The sequence below is a fragment of the Nerophis lumbriciformis genome, linkage group LG02, assembly GCF_033978685.3.
Source record: "Nerophis lumbriciformis linkage group LG02, RoL_Nlum_v2.1, whole genome shotgun sequence".
Lineage (NCBI taxonomy): Eukaryota > Metazoa > Chordata > Actinopteri > Syngnathiformes > Syngnathidae > Nerophis > Nerophis lumbriciformis.
Window position 1 is genome coordinate 13,527,210 of NC_084549.2, and position 20,902 is coordinate 13,548,111.

Sequence of the window (20,902 nt, forward strand, 5' to 3'; positions counted from 1 at the left end):
AACTTGACTGGCCTGCACAGAGTCCTGACCTGAACTCGATAGAACACTTTTGGGATGAATTAGAACGGAGACTGAGAGCCAGGCCTTCTCGAACCTTTTGAAAAAATGATGGAAAATTCCTATAAACACACTTCGCAACCTTGTGGACAGCCTTCCCAGAAGAGTTGAAGCTGTAATAGCTGCAAAAGGTGGACCCACATCATATTGAACCCTATGGGTTAGGAATGGGATGGCACTTCAAGTTCATATGTGAGTCAAGGCAGGTGGCCAAATACGTTTGGCAATATAGTGTATATGCGAAATTATGTATTTATTTTGAATACCGATGCCCGGGAAATACAGTCGTTTTCAGTTAAGTTAACGTGGCTTGCAAACAGAAGTTCAGAACATACAGAGTTTGTTTTCTTCCCCACAGCAACTAAACTCGATGGAATACAAACAAATAAAATCCTTTTTAATTTTCTTCCGACAAAGTGCACACCTCATTTCTACAAAGCAGCACATTACAACGTAATGGAATAAATACAATAAAATTTGCAGAATAAAAAAAAAAAAAAAAAAAAAAAAAGGATAAACAGACAAGTACCTGCACAGTCACACAGGTGGAGGTGCACGACGCCGATGAAGCCCTTGAGCAAGGCTTCACCAGACAAACTTCTTCTTTTGAGGTGATCGTTGGACTTTTCATGCATCTTAAACACGTCAAATTTCAATTTTTTTTTTTATCGGAACTGATGAGCAACTTTTTGAATTTTTTTTTTCTTTTTTTAGGGGGAGGGGGGACAACAGGTGCATACTTTAATGAAGTTGTGCAAGTGCAACAGGAGCCTCCACATCGCCCCCTACTGCTGAGAAGAAACAATAAAGTGATCACTACTCAAGTCTATGTGGTGCAACTTAAGTGTTAAAAAGGCGAATAAAAAGAAAATAACTTAGTGCTCTTTAAATAAAATGAAAAACACTATTGTCATATGTTGGTGGCTCTTGGGAAAAAAACAAATCACAGACCAAAAAAAAGGATAATAACGCTGTAAAGACATCAATTATATTAGGAAAGAAATGAATTCTGTACACAACTGGGGGAAAAAAAAGAATATACAGTACCTGCAGATGTTATGCATACAGTACAATTGTTTTTACACGTTCTTTTTAGTATGAGCGCCAGCCTGATCTATTACATAACAGGTGGGAAAGCGGCTAGTTGAGCTTGCAGTTCAGCGAGGACCTTGTTTGGAATTTAAAAAAAAAAGTTATTGCAGGATCTCCAGCTGTGTACTGCATGTTGATGATGAACCAGGGCGTGGACGGACGAGTCAAGGTGACATGAGGAAGAAAAATGAAGGATGTGGTCCTTTGCAGCGAGTACATTCGTGGCCAGTATTGCACGCTACCAGCCGAGGCCACCCTGATAATGCGCGGCGAGGACCTTTCAGTGCCGAGAGAATCCAGTGATGAGACGCCGTCACAGTTTGAGCTCGTTGGCGATTTTGCAGGCGATGTTCTTAAAGGCGATGGACGTGCCCGATATCCTCTTGAAGCGCACGCCGTTGAGCGAGAGGCGGGGCAGCTTGCACACCTCCATCTCCCACTGCACCAGGTTGTCCTGGCGGGCGTCGCCGTGCACGCAGAAGAGCAGGAAGCGCTCGCGCTGCTCGTAGTCGCAGCTGTTGGCGTCCAGGACCTTGCGGATCTCCCGCATCATCTCCGAGGGCTCCATGGAGGAGGTGGTCTTCATGCTCCAGGTGAAGCGCAGCGAGCGGGGCTTGGAGTCGCGGCCGCCGTCCTCCTTGGGGTCGCCCGACGCGCTCCTGAGGCGGTGGGGGGGAGAAGAGGATGGGTCACGCTCACTGGGAGGAAGACATTTTTTCTGCCTTCTGGTTAGGGATGTCCGATAATATCGGACTGCCGATATTATCGGCCGATAAATGCTTTAAAATGTAATATCGGAAAATATCGGTTTCAAAAAGTACAATTTATGACTTTTTAAAACGCCGCCGTGTACACGGACGTAAGGAGAAGTACAGAGCGCCAATTAACCTTAAAGGCACTGCCTTTGCATGCCGGCCCAGTCACATAATATATGCAGCTTATACACACACATAAGTGACTGCAAGAAAAACTTGGTCAACAGCCACACAGGTCACACTGAGGGTGGCCGTATAAACAACTTTAACACTGTTACAAATATGCGCCACACTGTGAACCCACACCAAACAAGAATGACAAGCACATTACGGGAGAACATCCACACCGTAACACAACAGAACAAATACCCAGAACCCCTTGCAGCACTAACTCTTCGTGAGGGGATTTTACAAAATCCCCTGACAAGCAGGGAAACCTGCGAAACAGGCTTGTAGGGAGGATATAGCCTCTGTTTTTTTTCTGACCTAACGTATATGTAGGCTTTTACATTGTTATGTATGTCAGAACATTATGTTTGTAAAGGAATTCCGTCTTCGAGCAGCCTTTCAGTGTACTTTTTCAAATCACAGGTAGGAAAGTTCAATCTTCCCAGGTTCATGGAAGGCAACATGTCATCGAATTTGTCGACCATGTTTTTTGTTTACTTTTGACTCGGACAATTAGAGGTTGGAAAAAAAAAGATATTTTACTGTAGTTATATCAATTTTTTTTTTCTGAAATATGCGCATTTAAAAAAGGAAAATAACTAGAGATGTCCGATATTATCGGCCAATAAATGCTTTAAAATGTAATATCGGAAATTATCTATATCGGTTTCAAAAAGTAACATTTATGACTTTTTAAAACGCCGCTGTGTACACGGACGTAGAGAGAAGAACAGAGCGCCAATAAACCTTAAAGGCACTGCCTTTGCGTGCCGGCCCAATCACATAATATTTACGGCTTTACACACACACAAGTGAATGCAAATCATACTTGGTCAACAGCCATACAGGTCACACTGAGGGTGGCCGTATAAACAACTTTAACACTGTTACAAATATGCGCCACACTGTGAACCCACACCAAACAAGAATGACAAACACATTTCGGGAGAACATCCGCACCGTAACCAAACATAAACACAACAGAACAAATACCCAGAACCCCTTGCAGCACTAACTCTTCCAGGACGCTACAATATACCCCCCCCCCTCACCTCAACCCTGCCCCCCTCAACCTCCTCCGAGCATGTCCCAAATTCCAAGCTGCTGTTTTGAGGCATGTTAAAAAAAATAATGCACTTTGTGACTTCAATAATAAATATGGCAGTGACATGTTGGCATTTTTTTCCCCCATAACTTGAATTGATTTATTTTGGAAAACCTTGTTACATTGTTTAATGCATCCAGCGGGGCATCACAACAAAATTAGGCATAATAATGTGTTAATTCCACGACCGTATATATCGGTAGATATCGGAATCGGTAATTAAGAGTTGGACAATATCGGAATATCGGATATCGGCAAAAAAGCCATTATCGGACATCTCTACTTCTGATGTATGAACGGCACCGACAGAATGTGGGAGTTTAGCAGGAAAATATTCTTAAGAAAGTCCTCCTACATGTACTTGACTTGTTGGATTATCATCATTCTGATATGTTAAATATGTTAACTTTGCAAACCGAGAAAACCTCGCTGCATCACTTTCCACCACCAATAAGCAGGTAAGTCCAAATTTGGGCATTTTTTTAAATTTTATTTGGGGAAGAAATATATTTTTTTAATTGTTATTTTCATCTATTTATGTTTTGAATTGTTTTGAATTTAAAGTAAGTAAGTGCAAAATAAATAACAGTAAAATGTTGTCAATTTATTTTTATTTATTGTTTTTGTAATTTATTTAAATTAAAAAAAATCCAAATTAAATATAAATATATTTAAATACGTTTCTTTAAATATATATATATATTTTTATTTTTATTTCAAATGACAATATACGTTCTTTTTCTTATTTTTCAAATATATACAGTGCAGGCCAAAAGTTTGGACACGTTTTCTTTATTTTATTTTATTTTCATGACTATTTACATTGTAGATTGTCACTGAAGGCATCAAAGCTATGAATGAACACATGTGGAGTTATGTACTTAACAAAAAAGATGAAATATTGGAAAACATGTTTTATATTCTAGTTTCTTCAAAATAGCCACCCTTTGCTCTGATTACTGCTTTGCACACTCTTGGCATTCTCTCTCGATGAGCTTCAAGCACACATGTGAAGTGAAAACCATTACTTGATAATTTAAAATAAGTTATTTCCATCCATCCATCCCTTTTCTACCGCTTATTCTCTTGTGGGGTCGCGGGGGGCGCTGGAGCCTATCTCAGCTACAATCGGGCGGAAGGCGGGGTACACCCTGGACAAGTCGCCACCTCATCGCAGGGCCAACACAGATAGACAGACAACATTCTCACTCACATTCACACACTAGGGCCAATTTAGTGTTGTCAATCAACCTATCCCCAGGTGCATGTCTTTGGAAGTGGGAGGAAGCCGGGAGTACCCGGAGGGAACCCACGCAGTCACGGGGAGAACATGCAAACTCCACACAGAAAGATCCCGAGCCTGGGATTGAACCCGAGACTACTCAGGACCTTTGTATTGTGAGGCAGACGCACTAACCCCTCTCTTCCACCGTGCTGCCCAAATAAGTTATTTGTCTTACTATTTCAAATGTTCTAATGACAAGTTTTATATATATATATATATACACACACACATATATATATATATACGTGGTTTGTCTTAATCTTTATTTTTTTAAGTATGTATGTTTTACTTTGAAATATAATTGTTTAGTAAATGACAGTCTTATTTATGTTTTTCATATTTTTGAAACTTAAAAAAAAAAAAGTAACAAATAAAGGACACTTGAAATGTTGTCAATTTATTTTTATATTATTTTCTAATTTATTGAAAAATATCCTATACAATTTGTGATACTTTTAAATAAGTTGTTGTGTTATCTCTGTTAATATATATATATATTTTAATGACAAATACATTTCGGACATGTGTGCTTTTCTTTGGACAAGCAAGAAGTTGACTTTTTTTTTCATAATTTTTTGTTCATTTTAAAATAAATACAAATAAAAGTGTAACTCAGACTTTAAAAAATTATTTTGGTACGTATATACTTTTTACGTTGTCATTTATTTACAGCAAACCTTCGCTTTATTATTCAAAATTTTGACACCAGCCCGTTTATGCCTTGAAGCAGATAGCCCTGAAATAATGTCTTCCTCTGCTGGTCATAACCAGGTACTGACATGCATTACACTTCAACAGTACCAAACTGAACCTCATTTTATGACAACATTAGCCCAACTAAATCTATCCTGAATGAGTAAATCTCACCTTGGTGCTTCTGTCCTGGCACTGGCTTCTCCCTCACTGGGCACCCTGAAGAAAAAAAAAGGCCAGAAGACAATGTTAGACCCCTGCCAGCTTCTTGTAAAAACATGGCACCCCCACCACAGTGTGACACACAGAGGGGCTTCAGGCGTCATGCCAGGGAAGAGCCCACACTCTCGGGTGTCAGGATTGAGCACACAATGGAGGTCGGAGCGAACGCCCCCACAATGCATCGCTGCGTCTACGACACAGTATGTGCTTTCCGTTGTTTTTCTCTTGGAGGGGAAAAGGAGGAGAGGCAGCACTGTGAGAAGCGGATGTCGTGGCTTAGTAGGACAGTTAAGACGGTGAGAGGTTGTTGCTTCTCCAGGCAAGTGGACACATGGGAGAGACAGCGGGTAAAAACACATCACAGGAAGTGTCAGTAAGCAAAGGAGGTGGCACAAAAGGACAGGTACATAAGGAGTTAGGCCTGTTTTTTTTTTTACGTATTAATTAACTTGAACAAAGTGTTCTCCTACCTCCGCGTGGACCTGAAAGAGAGTGCTCTATGCAAGGGAAGGTGAGAGAAAGAAAAGAAAAAGCCGTGAGCGCTAACCGCCTCTTTTAATGAGGTTGTTTTAAGCAGTGTCATCGCCCCATTTAATGAACTTTCCGATCCGTTAGCAACTTCCTGCTACAATTTTGTCACTTTTGCGTCGAAAAAAATATTAACATAAAATGCAAAGTACCGTATTTTTCGGAGTATAAGATGCTCCGGAGTATAAGTCGCACCGGCCGAAAATGCATAATAAAGAAGGAAAAAAACGTGTACAGCTCCACTAATGGACATTGGAGTGTTACTTTCAAAGGCAAAATTTAAGTATTGCTAGAAACATCATTTTATATGGGACGTTATTGTATTATATGTATAGTACATGTTCCAAAAAGAAAAAAAGCATAAAACACAGTATATTTAAATATACTAAATGTAAAAAAGGGAATAAATATTCAAAATAATCTAGTTTGGTTACGCCAGTGTTTTTCAACCTTTTTTGAGGCAAGGCACATTTTTCTCATTAAAAAATCCGGAGGCACACCACCAGCAGAAAACGTTAAAAAAATAAACTCCACCAGGTCGTCGTGCCTTATTTTGAGTTTGTTGGTGTTTTCCTGTGTGCAGTGCTTTAGTTCTTGTCTTGCGCTGTTATTTTGGTGGCCCTTCCTGTTTTGTTGGTGTTTTCCTATAACAGTTTCATGTCTTCCTTTGAACGCTATTCCGCACACCTCGTTTGTGTTAGCAAGCAAGGCTATTTACATTGTTGCTATCCTTATTTGTGTGGACATTGTTGATGGTCATGTCAAGAACGGACGTACTTTGTGGACGCTGTCAGTTTTTGCTGTCGTCCAGCATTCTGTTTCTGTTTACTTTGTAGCCAGTTCAGTTTTACGTTCGTTTCGCATAGCCATTGCCTGTCCCTTTCCCTTTTGTTAATTTTTGGTTTAAGCATTACATACCTTTTTACCTGCAAACTGCCTCCCGATATGGTCTGCATATTGGGATCACAACAAACCATCCTCGTCTCACCCGACACATTCCGAATTTTACAAAGCAATTAACTACCCGCTGCCACCTACTGACATGAAGTATTACGTGGTTACCCTGCCGAGTTTTACACAGCACAGACACTAAGCAACGGCACATTATTTGCAGATTATAATTATTGATTTGCAAAAAACATTTTTTGGACCAATTAGGTGAAGTTGCATAATTTCCCACGGCACACCAGACAATATCTCACGGCACACTAGTGTGCCGCGACACAGTGGTTGAAAAACACTGGGTTACGCCATCATGAGCGCAACACAAGGTTGTAAAAGTTTCAACTACAATTCTAAATAAGATGTCAAAAGCAAACTGAAATCAAATACACACAGGTTAAAGATTGATCAATACCTATTTATGATGATTTATCAAAATATAAAAGAAATATACCTGAACAGAACGCTCATGATGGTTACACCAAAAAGTAACGCTATGAATCGCGTTTTTCCAAATTTTTGGGTCATTTTTATGCTATTTCCAAGCATCTCCTTTTTATAATCGTTGATTTTAAATGGTCAAACTAATGCATATTATACATGCATGCCCTAGTAAACAAAAAAAAAGTCTTATTTATTTTGATTGTTACATTTTGAAGTACATTTGTGCAGGTGGGTGCGAATGTACCCATTACCAGAGCTGTACACATATATAAGTCGCACTGGAGTATAAGTCGCATTTTTGGGGGAAATTTATTTGATAAAACCCAACACCAAGAATAAACATTTGAAAGGCAATTTAAAATAAATAATGAATAGTGAACAACAGGCTGAATAAGTGTACGTTATATGAGGCATAAATAACCAACTGAGAACGTGCCTGGTATGTTAACGTAACATATTATGGTAAGAGTATTTCAAATAACTATAACAGATAGCAGTGGTCCCCAACCACCGGGCCGCGGCCCGGTACCGGTCCGTAGATCGATTGGCCGCACAAGAAATAATTTTTTTTATTTTTTATTAAATCAACATAAAGATACACTTACAATTAGTGCACCAACCCAAAAAACCTCCCTCCCCCATTTACACTCTTTCACACTCATTCGCACAAAAGGGTTGTTTCTTTCTGTTATTAATATTTCTGGTTCCTACATTATGTCATATCTGTGTAATCAGGTTTTGTTTTAGTCAAGTTTTGTTTAGTTATTGGACTCTTTCGTTTCTGGCTTTTCACTCCCATGTCTTGTTTCCATGATTACCCATTAGTTTCACCTGTTCCACATTTGGACTCATTGTGCACTCTTGTTTGTCACCATAGCAACCCATTAGTTTTCACCTGTCACGTCACGCACCTGTTTCACGTTTTGAGTCACGCACCTGTTTTCGTTAATCATGTCTGTAGTATTTAAGTTCATTGTTTTCAGTTTGTCTGTCTGGTGACATCCCACAATTATGCTTGGCACATCTCTGACACTTGATTTCATGTCCATCGTTCATGCTGCTCCTTTTAGTCCATGCCAAGTAAGTTTTGTTTATTAATCCTATAGTCTGTTGGTTTAATAGTTTGTTCTCCGCCACTGTGCGCGCTTTTCGTTTGTACTTTTTTTGCTATAGTCTTTTGGTTTCATAGTTTGTTATCCGCCACTGTGCGCGCTTTTCGTTTGTACTTTATTTTGATATATTAAATAAATCATGTATTTACATTCCCGTCTCGCCCAAGCCAACTTTCCGTTGCATTCCGGAAAAGCAAACACCCAGGACCAAGTCATGACACATTATATATCAATATAGATCAATACAGTCTGCAGGGACACAGTCCGTAAGCACACATGATTGTATTTCTTTATGACAAACCCCCCCCCCCCCGGTTCGTGGGACAAATTTTCAAGCGTTGACCGGTCCGCAGCTACAAAAAAGTTGGGGACCACTGACATATAGAACATGCTATACGTTTACCAAACAATCTGTCACTCCTAATCGCTAAATCCCATGAAATCTTATACGTCTAGTCTCTTACGTGAATGAGCTAAATAATATTATTTGATATTTTACGGTAATGTGTTAATAATTTCACACATACTATGAAAAAAAACTGCGACTTATAGTCCGAAAAATACGGTACAGTGTTTGGATAGCAAAACTATATTTCGAAAAATGCATTACTCAAATTATTAACGTAAAATGCAAGCTTATTCAGTTACGACGCTAAGGTGAAAACGGCATCTCCGAATAATGAACGATGTGGATTAATTAAAAGGTATTTTCCATCCATCCATTTTCTACCGCTTATTCCCTTTGGGGTCGCGGGGGGTGCTGGAGCCTATCTCAGCTACAATCGGGCGGAAGGCGGGGTACACCCTGGACAAGTCGCCACCATTTTAATTTTTAAAATGTAGTTGTCGATTATTTGAGATTTATCAATACAGCTGTTGTTTGAAAAAAAAAATAGTCAATGGAAGTTGCTGACTTTTGGTGCATGTGCCAATGGATCGGGCAGCTCAGTAAATCAAGCAGTAAGCAAAGGCAGCAATGTAGCCTGATGCTAGCTATATTTAGCCTTGCTATTTTTCCCTTAAATGAGCTCAATCTGGGACTTGTTTTTATTAGTGTTTTATGACTAAAAGTACTTTTTATCAGAGGATGATCAAGTTATTTTATAAGGGACCCATTACCTCCCTGCTTGGCACTCAGCATCAAGGGTTGGAATTGGGGGTTAAATCACCAAAATGATTCCCGGGCACGGCCACCGCCACCGCCGCTGCTCACTGCTCCCCTCACCTCCCAGGGGTGTGTGACAAGGCGATGAGTCAAATGCAGAGGTTAATTTCAGTACACCTAGTGTGTGTGTGAGACTAGCAGTGGTACTTTATACACAGAAGTTAAATAGACTGGTAAAGTGGGCATTTTTATAACTTACAACCAAGCTAATGAAGTGAGCACTAAACCGCACTAAAACAACACCTCCAGGCAACTACAACCCTAGACTAACACCCTCCCCCCACCACATCCCACCTCCCCGGATTGTAAATAATCAAATGCAAATAATCAAAATATACTTGTTCTTATGCTTTCTGAGCTCACTATGTTCACTGCTCGCTGTACATATCCTACCAAGTCAGACCGACACTGTTTCAATGCCCATTTCTCAGATGATATAATTGTTGATGACTGAAGTGCTGATATCAACCAAACCAAACGTGATTTTAAATTCACATATGGTGTAAAATTGCCTCTAAATGTTATTATTCAGTCAGGAAGCAACTATTTAATAAGCACCAGTAATACTTGATAAATGCTAAAAGTCTTGCTCGCTGATATTGTGACTACAGAAAGAGGATCCAATGCAAGAGGTGTATTAAAAATATTGCCTTTAAAGGTTTAATAATAATAGTCAGTCTAATGTGACTTTTAAACATTTAGTAACCAAAATATGTATTATTCACCAGAGTATGTGGACCTTATTATGATTGTAAATGCAGCTCTCTTACTTTATTTCCTTAACTCACGTGTTTTTCAACCTTTTTTGAGCCAAGGCGCATTTTTTGCGTTGAAAAAATCCGGAGGCACACCACCAGCAGAAAACAATAAAAAACGAAACTCAGTTGACAGTAAAAAGTTGTGGTCGCAATTTTTGGATATGACTTTAAACCATAACCAAGCATGCATGAATATAGCTCTTGTCTCAAAGTAGGTGTACTGTCACCACCTGTCACATCACGCCCTTACTTATTTTGTATTTTTTGCTGTTTTCCTGTGTGTAGTGTTTTACTTCTTGTCTTGCTCTCCGATTTTTGGGGTATTTTCCTGTAGCAGTTTCATGTCTTCCTATGAGCAATGTTGACCGCATCTACTTTGTTTTAGCAATCAAGAATATTTCAGTTGTTTTTATCCTTCTTTGTGGGGACATTGTTGATTGTCATGTCATGTTCGGATGTACATTGTGGACGCCGTCTTTGCTCCACAGTAAGTCTTTGCTGTCGTCCAGCATTCTGTATTTGTTGACTTTGTAGCCAGTTCAGTTTTAGTTTCCTTCTGCATAGCCTTCCCTAAGCTTCAATGACTTTTCTTAGGGGCACTCACCTTTTGTTTATTTTTGGTTTAAGCATTAGACACCTTTTTACCTGCACGCTGCCTCCCGCTGTTTCCGACATCTACAAAGCAATTAGCTACTGGCTGCCACCTACTGATATGGAAGAGTATTACACGGTTACTCTGCCGAGCTCTAGACAGTACAGACACTCAACAACAACACATCATTTGCAGACTATAATTACAGGTTTGCAAAAAATATATTTAACCCAAATAGGTGAAATTAGATAATCTCCCACCGCACACTAGACTGTATCTCACGGCACACTAGTGTGCCGCGGCACAGTGGTTGAAAAACACTGCCTTAACTGACCTGCGGACAAACTTGGAGGTGATCTTGCTGATGATCCCAGTGGATGTGCCTCGCCGCTGCTGAGCGAGCGCGCCCGTGTCGTGGGATAGCGTCGGCGAGGCCGGGGGCCCGTTGTAGGTGGCGCTGCGGCGGTCTCGCAGCTGCGCCCCGTGGAAGGTGCTGCGGCTGGTGGTGCCGCGCGGGAAGCGGTTTTTCTCCGGGGTGCTAATACTGTGTGCGGAGGGCGAGGTGGAGGGACCGCGAGGAGAGGAGCTGGCGGGGAATTAAAAGCACAAAATGAAGCGAGTCAAGTTTTTTTAATGTTGTTAAAAGTCAGCACTCACCTGGATTTCAACTCTGTGTTGTCATCAATAGGGGGCAGTGTGCTCTTTGAAGGGTGTCCTGAAGATGACATGGACTTGATGTGACGAGGTCTCGTGGAGGTCACTGCGGTCGACGGGGTGCTGCCCGACACTTCGGTTAAACTGGGAGGACGAGGTGGGGAGTTTGTGTTAAAAACGATGGCTGCCACCGCATCAAAGCTGTGTCACAGTGCACCTTTTTACCTGCTGTCTTTGCCATTGGGAATAGCAGTGTAGCGGTCAGTAGAGGAGCGCTCACACACGTACGTGTTCCTGCGAGTCATTGAGCCGTTGGTCTGTGGCGAAACACACGTATGAGAATACAATTCACAATTACAACTAGAGATGTCCGATAATGGCTTTTTTGCCGATATCCGATATTGTCCAACTCTTAATTACCGATTCCGATATCAACCGATACCGATACATACAGTCGTGGAATTAACACATCATAATGCCTAATTTTGTTGTGATGCCCCGTAGATGCATTAAACAATGTAACAAGGTTTTCCAAAATAAATCAACTCAAGTTATGGAAAAAAAATGCCAACATGGCACTGCCATATTTATTAATGAAGTCACAAAGTGCATTATTTTTTTTAACATGCCTCAAAACAGCAATTTAGGACATGCTCTCCCTGAGAGAGCATGAGGAGGTTGATGTCGGCGGGGTTGGAGGGGGTAGGAGGTAGAGGGGAGTGTATATTGTAGCGTCCTGGAGGAGTTAGTTCTGCAAGGGGTTCTGGGTTTTTCTCCTGTTGTGTTTATGTTGTGTTACGGTGTGGATGTGTTTGTCATTCTTGTTTGGTGTGGGTTCACAGTGTGGCGCATATTTGTAACAGTGTTAAAGTTGTTTATACGGCCACCCTTAGCGTGACCTGTATGGCTGTTGACCAAGTATGCCTTGCATTCACTTGTGTGTGTGAAAAGCCGTAGATATTATGTGACTGGGCCAGCACGCAAAGGAAGTGCCTTTAAGGTTTATTGGCGCTCTGTAATTCTCCCTACGTCCGTGCACACAGCGGCGTTTTAAAAAGTCATGAATTTTACATTTTGAAACCGATACCGATAATTTTGAAACCGATACCGAAAATTTCTGATATTACATTTTAAAGTATTTATTGGCCGATAATATCGGCAGTCCGATATTATCGGCCATCCCTACTTTATTTGGTTTTCACGAAAAAAAAACCCTAATTTTTAAGGTGTGTAGGTTAGTATATTGCCGTAGCGCACCGCAATAATTAAATATATTAGGAGAAACCCTCAGGCTTTATAGACGGAATAGATCACTTCCATTAGCTTTAATGTTAGCCACCTCTTTAGAATACACAAAAAAGAGAAAGACTGTTCTTGTCTCACATAAGGATCATTAATGACATGCAAAAAAAAAACCTAAAAGTGCAGTTCCCCTTTAAGAATGTTAAATTATAATTAATTATATTACAATTATTACACTTTTGGGAGTAATAATTGCTAGTAAACTATCATGGAAACCTCATGTCAGACACATTAAAACAAAAATCTCCAAAAGCCTCTCAAATATAAACAAAGCAAAACTATACCTCAATGAAAATGCACTCCGTACTCTATACTGCACTTTGGTACTCCCATACCTTACATACTGTGTTGAAGTATGGGGGAATACTTACCAAAACACAATTCATCCTCTGATCATATTACAGAAAAGAGCAGTGTGGATCATTCACAGGGTTGGTTATTTAGAACATACTCATAATCTGTTTATGCAATCAAAGTTGCTCAAATTTGATGACCTTGTAAAAATATAATACATTAATAATCTTATATAAAGCATTTAACACATTATTGCCGCATAATCTACAACGTTTTTTTTATAAGACGAGTGCAGGCTCATAACTTGAGAGGCTTTGGATATTTCTTATTGCTGAGAGCTCAAACCACTCGTAAACGTTTTTGTGTGTCTGTATGCGGAGTAAAACTATGGAACAAACTGGACTTACAACACAAGCAATGCCAAACTATTAATCGATTTAAACTATTATACAAACATGGGGTCTGGTTCAAATATAGAGATGAGGATATGTCCTGGGCCAAAAATCACTACATATTCTCTACTGCTCGCTAGTGTTACCATATCTGAGTTATTGTGCAGAAATATGGGGAAATAACTACAAATGTGCGCTACATTCGCTAACCGTGTTACAAAAAAGATCAGTTAGAATAATACATAATGTTGGATATAGAGAACACACAAACCCTTTATTTATTAAGTCAGAAATATTAAAGTTCGGTGATTTGGTAAAATTGCAAACAGCTAAAATGATGTACAAAGCAAACTATAACCTGCTACCAAAGAATGTACAACAATTCTTCTCAACTAAAGAGGAGAAATATAACCTTAGAGGAAAACATAATTTAAAACATTTATATGCACGTACAACACTTAGAACTTTTAGCATATCAGTATGTGGAATTAAATTATGGAATGGATTAAGTAAAGAAGTTAAAAATTGTACTGATATGATCCAGTTTAAGAGGTTGTTCAAAATAATAGTGCTTACAGAGTACAAAAAAGAAGAATTATGAGAAATACTTTCAACCTTATTGAAAATAAGATATTCTTCATCTCAGTATGTTAATAATGACTGAATTAATTAATTAATTACATATTACAAAACTGTTGTATACTAATTCATAGATGTTATTTTATTATATAAAAAGGTCAGTAAATGATTCTATATATTTGTGAACGCTTTGAAGTGGGAAAGGGGTAGGATTAAATAAGCTTTGCTTCTTCCTACTCCTTTTCGGGCATGATGTAAAATGAAATGATATGAAATTGTTTGATGTATTATGATGTAAGTGTGTTCATGTTCGAAATAAACTAAAGAAAGAAAGAAAGAAAAGGGTCTTTAATTTGACCTGCTGTTGTACTTTGTCTCAAAGTGTTAACATGTGCTCAATGTTTCCTTACCATTATTGCTATGTTGTCTATTACCATTATTCAGAGGTGTGGACTCGAGTCACATGACTTGGACTCGAGTCAGACTCGAGTCATGAATTTGATGACTTTAGACTCGACTTGACAAAATGTAAAAAGACTTGCAACTCGACTTAGACTTTAACATCAATGACTTGTGACTTCACTTGGACTTGAGCCTTTTGAATTGACATGACTTGACGTGACTTGCTACTTTCCCCAAAACCCAAAGATGAAAAAGTTATTCGGGAGCGCTCCGTATTTTTCATTGTGTACTTGTCTATCAGCGTTGCGTGTGTCAGCTGGTGTGGTCTCAGTACAACAGCCAATCAAATTAGATCTACTTTGTTTTCATCACACAGCATTCATCCAATCAAATTGCAGGACAACCAACGAAGAAGACATGTCCAAACCACACGCCAGTGAACAAAAAATGATACCTAAAATAATTTCGTTTGGGTATAAAAATTACGAGGTGGTCAACACAAAACGGTTTGCAGTATGCAACACATGCGGTTCGAAAATGACTGATGGAGAGGCAACAACTTCCAACTTCGTCCGGCATTTGAAGTTGCACAAAGAACAGTAAGTTTTGAATGTAAGATAACGTTTATTGGCTAAGTAACGTGACTTTTATTTGCTTTGTAGTTAAATCAGTGAGGCTGTAAACTCACTGCTAACGTTATAACGTTATTGCAAACACGGGAATCTGTTGCAGTTCACTACCTTATTCATACTTTTTGTTCAGTGATTTTTTTCAAGCAGGGTTACGTTAGTCAATATATCACACGTAACGTTAGACGGCGGTCAGCAGCACCGCGTATTTTAGCCACCTAAAAAAAGACAAAAATAGTAAAATAAAGGTAAAATAAATACTATGCCCCCATCGTGCACAAATGACTGACAGACTCTTGGCTAATTTGGTCTTTTGCAAATGCAATGCAGCATAGGGCCCTGACATATAAAAAGTACAACTTTTTTGTTATGTTCACGTATATGTCATGTTTTTTCAATGTTAACACTTTTGTACAAATAAGTACATTTGCACTTTATTTTTTAATGTGTTTGTTCTGTAAAGGAATGAGTTAATGTTTAAAATGACTGGTTAATAGTGCTATTATAAAGTGCAATGTCAGCACAATTTTCTTTCCTGCAATTTAAAATGCACTTGTTTTAATAAATAAATACAGCGTTTGAAAAGCATACACAATCTGTGTTAATATATTAGTCTGTGGTTAAAAGGACTTGAAAGGACTCGAAACTCAAAATGCAGGACTTAGGACTTGACTTGAGACTTTCCAGTCTTGACTTTGGACTTGACTCGGGGCTTGCCTGTCTTGACTCGGGACTTGACTCGGACTTGAGGGCAAAGACTTGAGACTTACTTGTGACTTGCAAAACAATGACTTGGTCCCACCTCTGCCATTATTGCTATGTTGTCTATTACCATTGTTGGCATATTCATTATTCCTACATTGTTGATACAAATTATTGTTACAGTGTAACTATGATAGAACATCTGTTTTATAATCTTTGAACAAAGAGTGAAACTCATGTGAATAATCACTGAATGGAGAACTGGGGGTGGGATTAAATAAATTATCTTCTTCCCAATCCCTTTCAGGCAAAACTGGAAAATCATGCACTATATTTATTTATATTATTATGTTTTGTCAATTGCCTGAAATAAAAAAATAAATGAAAAAAATAAAATGAAAACACATTCCTCCCGACATTACTCGCATTGTTAATAAAGGTTTTATAACGGTGACAGTGTTAGCCTGGAACAGATTGTCTGGATTGCAAGTGCTTACCCCGACACTACTTGTTGTTTTCTTCCTCTCCTGTACTCCCAGTGGCGAGGCAGGAACATCTCCCTTGGAAGTGCTCAGCTCCAGCCGACGAGCTCCGTCCCACTCCTCCCGGTGGTCACTCTCCACGCTCAGCGCCTGGCCACGCCGCGTGTACGACACCGCCGGCGGCACAGACGGGCCCACTAAGAGAATCATACATAGACAATCATTTTTGCTAAATAAACAACAAACCAAAATATAATTAATGGGTTTGGACACTGGGCCTCATTCACTGGGTACTTCTGTTGGAAGGTACCGGCTGCTCCGTGTCTCTAATAATAAATCCTCCCACTCCGTTGGTGCTGGTCCAGTCCTGATACCTCACTTTTCCCACACTTCATCACTTGTGCATCTTCCTCCAGATAGACTAAATACATGATTCCATCCCACTGAATGATACAAATATATTTCAGCATGCACTTCCTTCATCTTAGAATTATTTTTTTGCACGTAAAACGTATTGACTAATGATGGCAATACTTGGAAATGATACATATTAATGATACATTGATAAGAGTAATGCCAATCTCCCTCACCACAGTAATTTTAGCTCATTTTAGTCTTATGTAGTCATTGCAAATCTCCCTCTCCACTTCCTCCAATGCTACTTTTGTTCTATTTTAGTTTTATATACTTGTCTTATACAGCCACTGAATTCTTTTTTACACGGCAAATTATTTGCCACTTGCCAAGGTTAAAAATGTAATTTCTACAAAGAGCTATTTTACTTATTTTTAGTCATTGACTTTACATCACAAACTTAATTTTAACATAATTATATTGTGTCTATTCTAGGGATGTCCCGATCCAGGTTTTTGCACTTCCGATCCGATACCGATATTGTTTTTGCATTTCCGATCCGATACCGATACTGACCGATGCCGATACTGACCAATACTGGCCTATCCGAGCATGTATTAAAGTTTAAAGTTATTTAGCCTATTTAGTTGTCAGAATCATGTTGAAAAAGGTTTTAGTACTCTTGATAACAACTAGCCAGCTGAATTAGGGGAGTCTGAATAATACACAATGGTTGGTAACAAGAAACTGACCTGTTTATTCAATGATAAACACAAAATAGACAAAATTATACATGACAAACAGAAATGGCATCATTGAACTAGGGCTGGGCGATATGGCCTTTTTTTTAATATTGCGATATTCTAAGGCCATATTGCGATACACAATATATATCTCGATATTTTGCCTTAGCCTTGAATGAACACTTGATGCATATAATCACATCAGTATGATGATTCTATGTGTTTTGATTGATTGATTGAGACTTTTATTAGTAGGTTGCACAGTGAAGTACATATTCCGTACAATTGACCACTAAATGGTAACACCCGAATAAGTTTTTCAACTTGTTTAAGTCGAGGTCCACTTAAATTGATTCATGATACAGATATATACTATCAGATATATACTATCATCATAATACAGTCATCACACAAGATAATCACATTGAATTATTTACATTATTTATAATCCAGGGTGTGGAGGGGGGCGCCGGATGTAAGTGTCAAAAAGACAGCCAAAAGAGTTTGATATGAGAATAAATCTAAAGTTAAAATATAGGGTAGAAATGCACCCATTTGCAGGAAATGTAGTCTTGATTTTCAAAATTTTCTTTCAAGGCTTGCATGTCTACATTAAAACATTCTTCTTCATACTGCATTAATATATGCTACTTTTAAACGTTCATGCAGAGAAGGAAATCACAACTAAAAAAATCACTAATTTTTTCATACGGTGTTGATGTGGAAATTTTTGCCTCGGCATTTTGATGGTGTGTGCGTGTGGCACCGAATGGAGATAAGCGTCTCGACAGACGTCACAATATTTGAACAATGATGACGAAAACTGTTTTCTCTGTCGTGTCCGTGTGTCAAAAATTGTTATGCGCTTATTTTTTTATTTGATTTTGTGCGTGGCATAGATTTGCTAAGCGCAGAGGACGCTTAAACAGCGCGCAATTGCACAGGCGAGCACCTTAGAGGGAGCGTTGCTCGCACGGCTGCGCTAGCATCACAGCTAACGTTAGCCATGCTGCTACCTCTCTGCTCAGGGAGGACGTATACGTATGTGACGTATGACGTGACAGTATGTGACGTATGACGCGACAGTATGTGACGTGTGTAAGAAGGTGCACTTGCTGTCTGTGAGAGGGAGACACAGGAAAGAGTGAGAAGAGCCTGTCGTGTAATGCCAGCAGCTAAAAGCAACTGCGTGAGAATTCACAGACCTGTGGATGTGTTGAAGGTGTGCTGGAAAATGCGGAACGGAACTTACGGAGCAGCAGAAAAGTGGAATGTATTATTTAAATCGGTGCGTTGGAAAACACGGACCGGAGTTTTTTTTTAAACTGGATCTGGATCGGCATTTTCCCATGCCTTGCCGATACGCAATTTTTGGCAAATATCGGCAGCCGATCCGAACCAAATATCGGATCGGGACATCCCTAGTCTATTCTAGTTTTAAAATGTTAACATTGAGAAAATAACTATTCAAACAAGACATTTTGGTTTTCCCCACATAGAAAATCGTGTTGAAAGAGTACGCAACATCCCGAGGACGCTTAATTTGAGGAACGCAAGTTTTATAATAATGCCTATTTCTAGATTAAAATTCCTGCTAATTTCTAAATATACAAATCTTAATTAAAGATGTCTTATCACGTAAAATTAACTAAAGCTAGTCTTTTTATGTTATATTTTGTCAGCACTTTTTTCTGTGCACCTATACACTGCAAAAACTGAAATCTAAGTAAGATTAAATATCTCAAATAAGGGTGATATTTGCTTATGTTCTGTCTGATAAGATAATTCTTCTCACTAAGCAGATTTTATGTTAGAGTGTTTTACTTGTTTTAAGGGTTTTGGTCCTAAATGATCGCAGTAAAATATTACAGCTTGTTGCTGAGATTGTATGACCTATATTGAGTAAAACATGCTTGAAACTAGAATATCAACTGTAGCAAAGCTGTGTCATCAACACTCACAAGTATAAAAGTACTTTTTTAAAGTAATAATTTCTTATTTCAAGCATGAAAAAAAAAATCAAGACTTTGACACAATTGTGTCTTATATTAAAACAGATGACAGCCAAATGGACTTTGCTGTTTTATTGTCAATTAAACAATAGAAAATACGTACTCGTATAGCAGTACAGTTGTTATTAGTGAGAATACACTTATTTTAAGGTATTTTTGGGTTCATTGAGGTTAGCTAATTAGGGACCGCAATGTCCCTTTGGGACAGAGGACCCTATTGTAATTGTAAGGTTTTATTATTATTATTGCGCCGCCTCTTTGAGCTGTAATTTGACCCCCTTAACATGCTTCAAAACTCACCATATTTGACACAAACATCAGGACTAGAGAAAATTGGCATCTAATAAAAAATAAAAAAAAACCAAAACTGCGCTCTAGCGCCCCCTAGGAAGAAACACAGACAAAACTTCTAGTAACTTCCGGGAGGAATGTCGTAAAGACATGAAACAAAAACCTCTATGTAGGTCTGACTTAGACCTAGATTTCATACATTGACATCCTTCAGCAAAAATCAACAGGAAGTTGGCAATTCCCCCTTCAAAACAAACGTTTACTAAAAACAGTCACTTTTGCCTATTTGAACTGTAATTTGACCCCCTTAACATGCTTCAAAACTAACCAAACTGGACACACACATCAGGACTGGCAAAAATTGCGATCTAATAAAAAAAAAAAACCCAACCCCAAAACTCAAAATTGCGCTCTAGCGCCCCCGAGGAAGAAAACACAGACACAACTGCTCCTAGGAAGAAAACTCAGACAGAACTGCCTGTAACTTCCAGTAGGAATGTCTTAGAGAAACAAAAACCTCTATGTAGGTCTCACTTAGACCTACATTTCATATGTTGACAACCCCCAGCAAAAATCAACAGGAAGTTTGCTATTCCCCCTTCAAAACAAAGGTTTTGTAAAAACCGGTCACCTTTTCTCAAACATTATCTCCTCTGAGCGCGTTTGTCGTGTCGGCTTCAAACTAGCACAGGAGAGAGATTGAACCCTTCTGATTAAAAGTTGACCAAAGAGTTTTCATTACTGCTCCGGTTTGGATTTTATGTGCCGTCAAAGTCGGTCCCGTCCATCGCTGCTTGCAGCTTTAATTTTACTTGTTTTGGAAAGTCTTGACAAGACAAATTTTCTTGTTCCATTGGCAGATAATTTTGCTTAGTTCAAATAAAATACCCCTAATTTTTGTATTTTCTTTTCTTGTTTTTGAACACTGACTTTTTGCAGTGTAGGGTGTGTAAAATGAGACTTAAAACAGTTAGTAAAAATATTATATGGTGTGACAGACCTTTCTATTATTACTGGATATGATTTTTAATTAACATAAATCCTCATAACATGTTGTGGTACAATAAAATTGTTGTTTTCTCCTTTGATACATATTACCGTATTTTTCCGCACTATAAGGCGCACCTAAAAACCTCAAATGTTCTCAA

The 20,902-nt window shown here is 38.9% G+C and overlaps 1 protein-coding gene across 2 annotated transcripts in view; it reads right to left on the reverse strand.

The window, feature by feature from the left end:
* Positions 1–743: 743 nt before the first annotated feature.
* The window catches only part of mark1 (MAP/microtubule affinity-regulating kinase 1), a 142,938-nt gene continuing 122,779 nt past the window's right edge, over positions 744–20,902 (reverse strand). For both annotated transcript variants that reach the window (XM_061939736.1, XM_061939819.1), the window contains exons 13-18: positions 16,370–16,551; positions 11,798–11,889; positions 11,576–11,716; positions 11,253–11,504; positions 5,330–5,374; positions 744–1,808 (exon numbers count right to left, since the gene is read on the reverse strand). In XM_061939736.1, coding sequence (XP_061795720.1) covers positions 1,463–1,808; positions 5,330–5,374; positions 11,253–11,504; positions 11,576–11,716; positions 11,798–11,889; positions 16,370–16,551 — 1,058 coding nt within the window. In that variant the 3' untranslated portion in view covers positions 744–1,462. The remainder of the gene's footprint in view (positions 1,809–5,329; positions 5,375–11,252; positions 11,505–11,575; positions 11,717–11,797; positions 11,890–16,369; positions 16,552–20,902) is intronic.